General features: G+C 54.6%; 3 protein-coding genes across 3 annotated transcripts; 1 reads left to right on the top strand and 2 right to left on the bottom strand.

The window, feature by feature from the left end:
* Positions 1-2,960: 2,960 nt before the first annotated feature.
* Positions 2,961-4,952, bottom strand: NGA_0502300 (uncharacterized protein; the record flags this gene model as incomplete). The annotated part of the gene is given in 6 exon segments (XM_005853915.1): positions 2,961-2,983; positions 3,003-3,469; positions 3,665-3,717; positions 3,851-4,085; positions 4,280-4,407; positions 4,541-4,952. 6 exon segments carry the CDS (start codon positions 4,925-4,927, stop codon positions 2,961-2,963), a joined length of 1,293 nt encoding a protein of 430 aa, XP_005853977.1. The 5' UTR covers positions 4,928-4,952.
* Positions 4,953-5,878: 926 nt separating this feature from the next.
* On the bottom strand, positions 5,879-7,784 carry NGA_0502100 (uncharacterized protein). Its single transcript, XM_005853914.1, has 5 exons — positions 7,560-7,784; positions 7,339-7,425; positions 6,868-7,223; positions 6,516-6,773; positions 5,879-6,190 (listed from the first exon to the last, which is right to left on the bottom strand). Exons 1-5 carry the CDS (start codon positions 7,643-7,645, stop codon positions 6,075-6,077), a joined length of 903 nt encoding a protein of 300 aa, XP_005853976.1. The 5' UTR covers positions 7,646-7,784; the 3' UTR covers positions 5,879-6,074.
* A 516-nt stretch (positions 7,785-8,300) lies between these two features.
* NGA_0502400 (uncharacterized protein) lies at positions 8,301-9,016 on the top strand (the record flags this gene model as incomplete). Its single annotated transcript, XM_005853916.1, has 2 exons — positions 8,301-8,434; positions 8,676-9,016. Coding segments are annotated over exons 1-2 (432 nt in total), but the record flags the coding sequence as incomplete, so codon positions are not given.
* Between the last annotated feature and the right edge of the window lie 136 nt (positions 9,017-9,152).

The following is a 9,152-nucleotide window of genomic DNA, read 5'->3' as shown; positions in this document are numbered from 1 at the left end:
TTGCAAGCACTGCTGTGTTCGAACAGAATAGTAGTGCTCTTGCAGCTGATACTGCCCATGCAAATGATGATATCCTGGCTGTTGCGAGTGATGGGGGCGGTGGTACAAAGGGGGCTGATGTAAGGCTGAATGTGAACGCGGCGAGTCCTGAGGTTGAGATTGCCCTTCAAATGGTAGCCTATGTCGCTGCTGAGAGTAATAATGGTGTGGAAAGTGCTGAGTTCCATGAAAGTGTTCGAGCTGCTCCGCTTGGAAGTGTACTTCCGCCAGCCACCGGTCGTATGCCGCCGCCTGTGCTGCCTGCATGTCAGGGAGCATTTCATAGTCCGAGAATCCTGGTCCTATTTCCTTCTTTTCTGCCATGCCCATCCCCTCTCCACTTGTGCGACCGCTCGCGTCCCAGCTCCTGCCTCTTCCCCACGGAAAATGAGCATATTCGTCCATTCCTCCTGGAAATTGCGGGGCAGAAGGTGGCGCGGGAGGCTGGTAGCCCGGAGCTTCACACAAACTTGCGGGGGGTCTGTCCTTTGACAGTGTGATTAAAACCGAAGATATGTAACGCGTCGACTCCACGGGGTCAAGCCCTTCCTCCAGAGGGGCCCACATCTCTTTAAAAGGCAATGAATCAATATCTGTCCGCTGGTGCAGACCGGGTATGCGGTGCTTTAAGACCTGTGCCACGGCAACGGCCTTGTGAATGGCCCTTCCCATGCCTTTAATAGCAACAGCACGGGCCTTTCGCTCTTCAAACAGTGCGTTCGCGTAGCCCACGTAGCACTTCACCTGACCTTGATAGGTCACACGTACTTCGTTCGTCTTGGCTGGAGCCTCATCGCGGTGGCAGGAAACCAAATAAAACTTGCTCCGGTACCGTTGAGGGCCGATACGAGGTGAAGAGTCCTCAGTAGCTTTGCATGGAATGCCTGAGGAGCTCCGTGTCGAGTTTGCAGGGTTTGGAGTCTCGGAAACTGGAATACGTTCCATCCCTCACTCCTACAGGATAAAAGGACAAAGTAGTCAGCTTTAAATCCATGAAGCCTGACGAAAATGGAGCTTACTTTCCAACAAGAGGATGTATCAAAGGCCGTTTTGTCGGATGATCCTAGCAGGCTGGAAGGAAAAGGATGCAGGCTCGTGTGGAAATGCCAGTGGCGGCAAGCGTAGTCGCCGCCTGCCGGGGGGTGCGTTGGGGGATACATGGCAATTGACTTGGAAAATAATAGCCTACATAAAAGCCCCACCTTGGATGAAGCCGTTCAAGAGCATCCCACAGCTATGTATCATCTTCCTTTTTCCCTTAACAGTAAAGGCGTATTTTGTAGTCACACACACATTGCCGGCATTTTTCGAAATGGAAGTGGCTGTAGGCGTCGTCCATCGCCAGATAGCTCCTTGAACAGGCACGTTTACTATCCACTTCCTTTCGTATATTTTTAGACTGGGAGCACAGCTAAAACATAGACATACCCTTGCTTTCAAAGACAAAAACTGATTAGCACAGACAATTGTGCGCCTAACTAACCTGACTACATCTTCTTGTCCGCCATACCAGTGACAATTTTCATGTCCAATATCCTTCAGACCTGTTTTACTCAATGTCATGTAATCTATATTTCACTTTCATGTTTTGTCCATTCTTGAATTTTCATCTTACAATGTACACTCAATGCGCACCTTTCGATCGCTTTCGTCATTAGATTTAATATAAAAAAACATTCCCTCCCCCTTGTTTCCGAACACATCTCCTTCTCCCCTAAAGATGGAGGTTTATGCATTGAATGCTTCACATGGTGTGGTAGTCGTAGTGGTCGTGGTGATGGTCGTCACCGTGGTGACGATTTCTGTGAGAGCCGTCGCAGTTTGGCTTTTCACCGTCTCCGTCGTGGTCTTCGTGGCTGTGGTAGTAGTAACGCTTGGGGTAGGGTCAGTGCTGGGGGATGCGGCGCCCAAGGACAGGTCTCGCTTTGGTACGCTGGCTGATTGTAAGGACGGTGACGGGATCGATCCCATGACGCGGGGGGGAGACGACGGAGGCCTCACGCAAGGCCAAGTCGGCGCCCTGGCAGTCGCCACCGGCCCATTCCATGACGGAGGGGTCGGAATGCCCGCGTCCCTCGAGTTCGCGGATGCTGTTGTGGCTTTGGTGGTGGTGACGACCTTCTCCTCTGTCCCCAACGACGGCGTCGCCGTTGTCGTGGTGGTGGCGGTCACATGTGGTGGGAATGAGACCATGTGCGCCGTGGTGGCCGTTGCAGCTGCTTCCGCCGGCAGGCATTCCTGGCGCCCTGCGGCCTTTGTGATGGTGGAGTGTGCGGGCAACGACCTGGTCACCGTCGTCGTGGGTGCCAAAGTGGCCTTTCCCTTGGACAGTAAGGCGCGAACGGATCGAACCGGCGAGTCCCGCGGGGCCCAGGCGTCGGTCGTCGGCTCTGTCGTCACGGATGGCGGTCCTGGCGGAGGCTGCACTTTCGGGGCCCCGGTGGCGGCTTTGCGTGTGGGGCTACCTGAGGATGCTGCTGCGGACGACGCCCGGACCTTGGCGAGAGTGCTTATAGAGGGGGCCGGGGCCGTTCCTGCCCCTCCGGCGTGGGGTGGCCGCATCAAGGCGTCAGTAGAGAGCGAGCCCCCCGCCGTCGTCTCCCCATGCCGCGACACGTCGGAAAGGAAGGAAGCTGGTGCCGCTCCCGCATCGGCGCGCAAGGTGGCGGCCCCCCTTGCCAGCGCAGTCATGCCGGTGGACCCCGTGGTAATTCCCCTGCCCGGAGGCTGACGCCAAGACGCTGCTGTAGGTAAGGTGTTCAACAGGGCTGCCGACTGTCTCGGGGCTAGGCTCTCGTGTGAATGGGTGGGCAGGGACGTCGGCGGTGGTGTGGAGGGGGGCGGAGTTGGGGTGTGGGAGGGGAAAGCCTCAGGCACAGGCACCGGAGCCGCCGACAAAGTGGCCGATGCGTTTCCCGCCATTATTCCTGCGCCTTCGCCGCCCCTCGGCGACTCCAGGCAACGTTTTTTCAGCAAGAGCAAGTATTGGTAATCTTCGAAGGGCGCATAAGCCGTCGGCTTCTCTTCGGGATGACTATCACCCTCCTTCAAGGCCTCCCCAGGCCCCACTTTTTCCACTTTTATCGTTTTTTTTCCTCCCTTGGCCCTCTTTCTCTGCTCTTCTACACCTCCAAAGCCATCCTGTCCACTGGTACTGGTTTCGTCACTGCGCTTCCTGGAGAGAGACGCTGTGCCGCTCTGCTTCCGGCCACTTTTACTATCGCCCGCCATGGCAACCAGGCTTTCGATGACGCTCTGATTTTTCCTCCCAAAGTCACCCTGGAGGAGGTACCGACATTTTTCGCGGACTTTTTTCCAAATACGCATCCAGTCGTGGAGGGTGTGGGTGGAGAGGAAGGCCGGATCGCCCGTCACAAAGCACGCAACGACCCGCGCGTCGTCCACGTCCAGCCCGTGGGCCTGGATCTCCCTGCCAGGAGGAATAAGCGGGCCGGTAGAGGGGAAGGAGGGATGAGAACATGGTGAAGTACAGGAGAGGGCCGTCGTGCCGTTGACCGCGCCCTTGCCAAGGCCGGATCGCACCCACAGGAGCCCCCGCCAGCAGACACCTTCCCCAGACCAGGCCCGTGGGAGGCATTAGACGATACAGCACCCATACCCGTACCTTTCCAAAGGCGACAGTCCCTCCGTGATTGCGTCGACTTGTCCTTCCCGAGCCTGTGTCTTCGCCAGGGAACGTCCGCAACGTGAACAAGACGCTTGGGGTCAGGGTAAAGAACAGGCATTCCCTCTCCTCGCTCCCTTTCCTCCCTTCCCTTCCCCGCCCGCCCTGCCCCTTTACAACCCTCACCTCCATCTTTTCCTCCCTCAAGACGTCCATGATCCTCTCGAAACACTCGCTGGTTTTCTTGCCCTGAGCGCCCGCGCGCAAAGCCGCCGCCCGCGCCCGAATCAAGGCGGGTGTCATGTCCTCAAACACCGCCGCCAGCCTGGCCACATTGTTCACCCCCAAGCCCACGGCGTAATCCTTCATCATCCCTCGCACTACACGCTCCAGGTACTGGCGCGGAAAGTCGGGCACGCGTCTGTCAAACGACGGAGGTAGAAAGTGACAGTAGCCCCTTCGTGAGAAGCACCCTCTTGGAATCAAACCCGCCGCCGACAAAATCTCCCTCGGCCCAGACCCTCCCGAACCTCCCTGCCAGTAGTGAGACACGACAAAGGCAGACAGGTCACGCACCGTGTGTGCAACAAAAATACCAGACAATCCACCACGCACTTGAAAACCTCGTCGACCTTCGGACCCCGGTTCCGCCGGGTCAGCTCCAAGGCGCTCCTCCACGCCAGGCGAGCGTCTTCGGACATGGGCCGCTGGGTCTCAAAGTCGTCCCTGACGAGTTGAAGCATCTGCAATGAAGAAAGTGCAGGGACAAAGATGTTACAAAGGGCGCTCAGAGAACATTCCAGCGTCTGGTGGTAACGAAATCGCCACGAGTCCGGCTTTCTGCATCCATCACACACTCGAGTGCTGCCCACTTACCGCTTCAAGGGTGTGTCTGTGCCCCTTCATTTTAGGCAGAGGTGTGAGGGCATGATCCAGCGCGGTGGCGCCCTGAATGAGGTAATCGTGCCGCTTTTCCAGCGGCATGGCCTCAAAATCGCATGCCATTTCTGGGTTATCAAAACGGGCCCACGGCTTGTGCCACGTCACCCATTCCCGTTCCTCCATATCTGGTTTGAGGCCTTCGGTCGCTCCATCGAGCACTCTTTCATGGGATGTCGTAGCCGGGGGAGGAGCAAAAACAGACGTACCGCCAGCGGCCTGAACCTTGCCTGTGGCATGCTGCAAAGCATGCTTTGGAGCCGTGGCAGGTGACTTCCCTCTACCACACGCCTCTAAACTTTCTATTTTTCCCGCAGGAGACATGCGCGGGGCCTTCGAACGTTTTTTAAGTCGCTCTTAGTTTTAAGAGAATACTAGCGTGTCGCCGCGTTTTCGCGTTGCCTACATGCCAAGTATGGGTTACGAGCACAATTTAATAATGTGAGCATGTCCAATAGTAGCACGCCTTATCTGCCGTCGTACGACTTGATGCACATTCAAGGAGCATTTGATTCTCATTGCTTCGAATTTCATTTATTGATTTCAGCTGTCGTCATCGCGTACCCGCCTTCTTCTTCTTCCTATCGCTTGCGTCAATCATGCTTTTTGTCCTTTCAGCTCTTGGACAACACGAATGAACGCCCGCGCCTCTCTGTAACAAAATGTGCAGAAATGTTGTCTACCGATTGCAAGGGAAGTGTGCCTTTATCTTTATTTGGCACGTGAAGGGGAGAACGAGCAAACGCTCACTTCAAAGGCGTATCTTCAAGTCAACGCGTGCGCCACGACAACTACACAACCAAGCGAAAAATTGGCCCATCGCACGCTGACTTGATATAGCGAAGAATTGTTCCAAAAAAAGTAACATGGGTTACAAAAGGGGGGGAAATGGCAGTGGTGCTAAGTACACTTTCGCGAATTGGACATTGACAACCAAAATTTTGGTTCGCTTGTTTTTCGAACCCCCTTGAAAATATGAGAACATACTTCGTGTGTATGAGAACATACTTCGTTTGTAGATTGAACAGTCTCTTGCACACAACACTTATTCTTTTGCAAAAACCAAAAGTTCTATCAAATAATTACAAGTTCTGGTGTGACGTGACTCGATATAGAATGGTTACACGGCGGGGGGAAATGATAAAGTAGTTGTCTTTAAACGTTTTTAGGAGGGATCTGTCATGCGGTGCTGCGAATCGTTCGACAAAACAAATAGAGGGGCAAACTTAAGAACAAAATAGTGAAACCATGAAGACAGCCTCATCCAACAGCCCTCGAAAATATGCTGATTTCGTTTGCATTTCAAATATTTGTGCCACGTGAAAGCAATGGCGGCTCCACGGTCGGTGGTGTACTGTGACAGACCAAGCATCGACAGCCCCGCATGCCTTTCCGGAACAGTTTCACCGCTTCTCGTCCTGGGCTGGAGCTGCAGCCCCCTATGAGTGCCACGTCTTGCGCCCTTGTCCTCCTACCCGTCCAAGTCCCCGTTTTCGGTCCACACAGAGGGACGCTCTCCGTTCCGATCTTTCTTCGCGGCCTCCAGGGCCCGGAAGGCGGCGATGGCCAAGACAATATTGGTGACCCCTGCAAGAGCGAGCGAGGCAAAGTAGACATGTGAGACGTGGGACGCAACAAGTACGGATGTGATGCCAGAAAGGCGGAGGCGCGGTCCTGGGATTCGTCCCCTCGGAGCCGCTACGACGTGCGTAGGGTGCATGAGTGGCAGAGTTATTAAAAAAAGAGACCGGGACAAGCACTAATGGAGGAGTCCTCTCCGGTACCATGACCAGAGTGGCCCTTCGAATACAAAAGTAGGGATTCCCCTAAAAAAAACTCGGGTCAGGAGCCGAATACAAAAGTAGGGATTCCCCTAAAAAAAACTCGGGTTAGAAGCCCGTCGGCCGCTTACCGAGCAGGGACTCGGCCACTCCATGAATATAGTCCACATTTGCCAGTACATCGTTGTATATGAGCTTGGCAGCAATGCCACCGATGATGGTGGACACCACGAAGATGAGCAGGGAGGCGAAACCCCATTTCATGGTCTGTGGGGAGGGGGAAGAGGGGGCGGGGAAGCGGAAGTCAGTCGACGTCCTCCAGGCAGACGAGGCGATGGATCTGGTCGCTCTTTCCCTCGAATGCTCAAACAGTAGCAGTTTCGGACATCCTGTCTGCGCACATTGCATGCTGCATCCTGCCCTTTTTCCCTCCCTCTCTCCCTCTTTCCCTCCTACTTTCCCTCCCCCTCTTTCTCTTCTTACCCCCCCCCACCTTGGGGATCGGATAGTCTTCAGGCCAAATATTTTTGAGAAAAATCAAGTAAGGGAAAAGAGACAAGGCGAACACGGCGCCGTAATTTACGTTATTCAACCAGTCGAGGGTGAAAGTGCCTGCTGCCTCCAACAAGTCCCCCTTCCCCTCCGTGCCTTGGGCGATTGCCACAAGGGAAGGCATGGCCGCAGCAGGGGGGGAGGAGAGAGGGAGGAGGCTGGTAATGGCACCACGTGCTGTCTCAGTATCGACGAGGCCGGCACTAAGGGCCACGAAAGCGGGCGAGGAGGAGACAGCTTCCTTTCTTCTCCGTAGGCAAAGGGGTCGAGCAGGGACAGGCATGCCTCTACAGCGCAAACGATGCAAGAAAATGCAGAGACAGGAAGGAAGTGAGCAAAACCCCCGTCAAAGAGAGGAAGCGGGGGCGGACAAGACCGGTGTAGCGACTCGCTCCTACTTACCTTGCAGGGGGGCCGCACCGAGAGGGACCACGCGATAAGTCCGGGCCATACGAGAGGTGGATAGGCACAAAAGCATGGACGCATTTGCTTTTTAAAATTATAGAGCATTGATTAGTGAGGCGTGGAAGATGAGTGAAGTTTAAGGGAGGGTGCATGCGATTTAAAAAAAAAGGTGACAGTCCCCACGCTATGCATATCCCACTCGTCTCATACAAACCCACCTCCTTCTCCCCGCCATGTGGGAAACAACAAGAAGCGCTAAGAGGTAGATTCTCCTCTGCACTACGAAACTTCCTCTTGGGCTCATAATTCTTCACAAAAGACTACTGTGCGACTGGGGGAGTCGTCAACGTTTCTGAGATGCGATCCTGGCAAGGGTCCGTTGTGGCGCCGTTTCGTGGACGTAGTGGAAAATATGCAAGGGCCGACACCACTCAAATCGCCTGCACTATGGAGATGGATTGGTCAGCTTAGTCTATTTTTTGTTGGAAAGTTGAAGTCAGTTTATTCTATCTCGACTAGGACTGCTTTCTCAAGATCCTTGCCTTGAGCACAACAGGGGGGGAAATTACAGAGCCATGCACGACATCGCCTGCCCGCTACAGGTCTTTCTTTATCCTCCAAGACCGGAAGTATAATAGGTTATGTTTGGCGTTGATACAGAGCCTACCCCGTACACTTGAACCCTCCGCTGGGCTCTCCCAACCTCCCCCCTCGCCTTCCTGCTAACACTTCCTCTCCCTCCTTACGGATTTCCAACAGAGACTGTTGCACATGCCCCCTTTTGCACGGAAAGGTCCGCGTTAAAGTCTTTAAGGCCTCCTGTGTCTCTTCGACAAATTATAAAGAATATCATTCACATGAAAGCACCCAGATGTAGGCGTTTTCTTGGCACGGCACGACAAAGTCTCCTTCCAACCCTCGTAGACAGTCTTCCGGGCTCACTCATGCACACTCAACTCACAGACCTGCCCCTCGAAACACTGAAAGAGCGTTTAGTAGCGAATGATGATATCCTCTCCGCTTGACCTGCCGCTCTCCCCAGCCAACGGTACAAGTACCGCTACCAGCGTCGTCTCAGACGGCCAGGAGAAAGGTAGGGAGGGACAATTAATGCTAGTAAGAGAGGTCGACGGTGAAATTGAGAAAGATAATTTGGTGTATATCTTTCAAGAGGATGTCGACTTTTTGGCCCAATGCTCGTCGTCCAATAGGCTGTATTCTGCTTGCATTCTACTAGAAAAGCAAAGCTTCCTTCATGTCTATCTGGGAAAGGAGGCAATTTTTTACTCAGAAGGTATTGTCATCTCGCCTGTGACAAATTTCTCCCTCTTCAGTGGGATTCACACAGGACGCGATGCAAGACAGCGGTGGGACGAAGCACGGGGAAAGGGAGGACAGAGAAGAGGATTGGAGGAGGGACAGGGAGGACGAGGAAGGGAGGGATGGAGAGGGCCGCTTGCGCCGGGCGGCTTTGGCGGAGAAAGACTACGCAGAGGACAACGAGGGCAATGGAGGGGTGGAAGAAAGTACGAGTGAGGTGGCGGAAAGGCAGGAGGCGGTGGGGTCGGAGGAGGGAGGGAAGGAGGGCGAGGTGGAGGGGGCGGGGGAGGGCCCTCCGGTGCGGGAGGAAGAGAACGACGGGACCTTCGTCCATCTGTCGAACCTGCGCTTGAACGTAAGGCGGAAGGAATGATAGATAGGTTTTGAGGGGAGGAGAGACGTTCCTCGTTGGATGTGAGGGCCCTCCTCCTGTTCCATGCGATCCGATTGTTCACCAGCCCTCCTCCTCTCCTTCCTTCCTCCTTCCCCTC

The sequence above is a fragment of the Nannochloropsis gaditana genome (genome assembly GCF_000240725.1).
Source record: "Nannochloropsis gaditana CCMP526 unplaced genomic scaffold scaffold684, whole genome shotgun sequence".
NCBI lineage: Eukaryota > Eustigmatophyceae > Eustigmatales > Monodopsidaceae > Microchloropsis > Microchloropsis gaditana.
The sequence above is the reverse complement of the archived record's forward strand: the minus strand, read 5'-3'. Positions and strand labels throughout refer to the sequence as shown.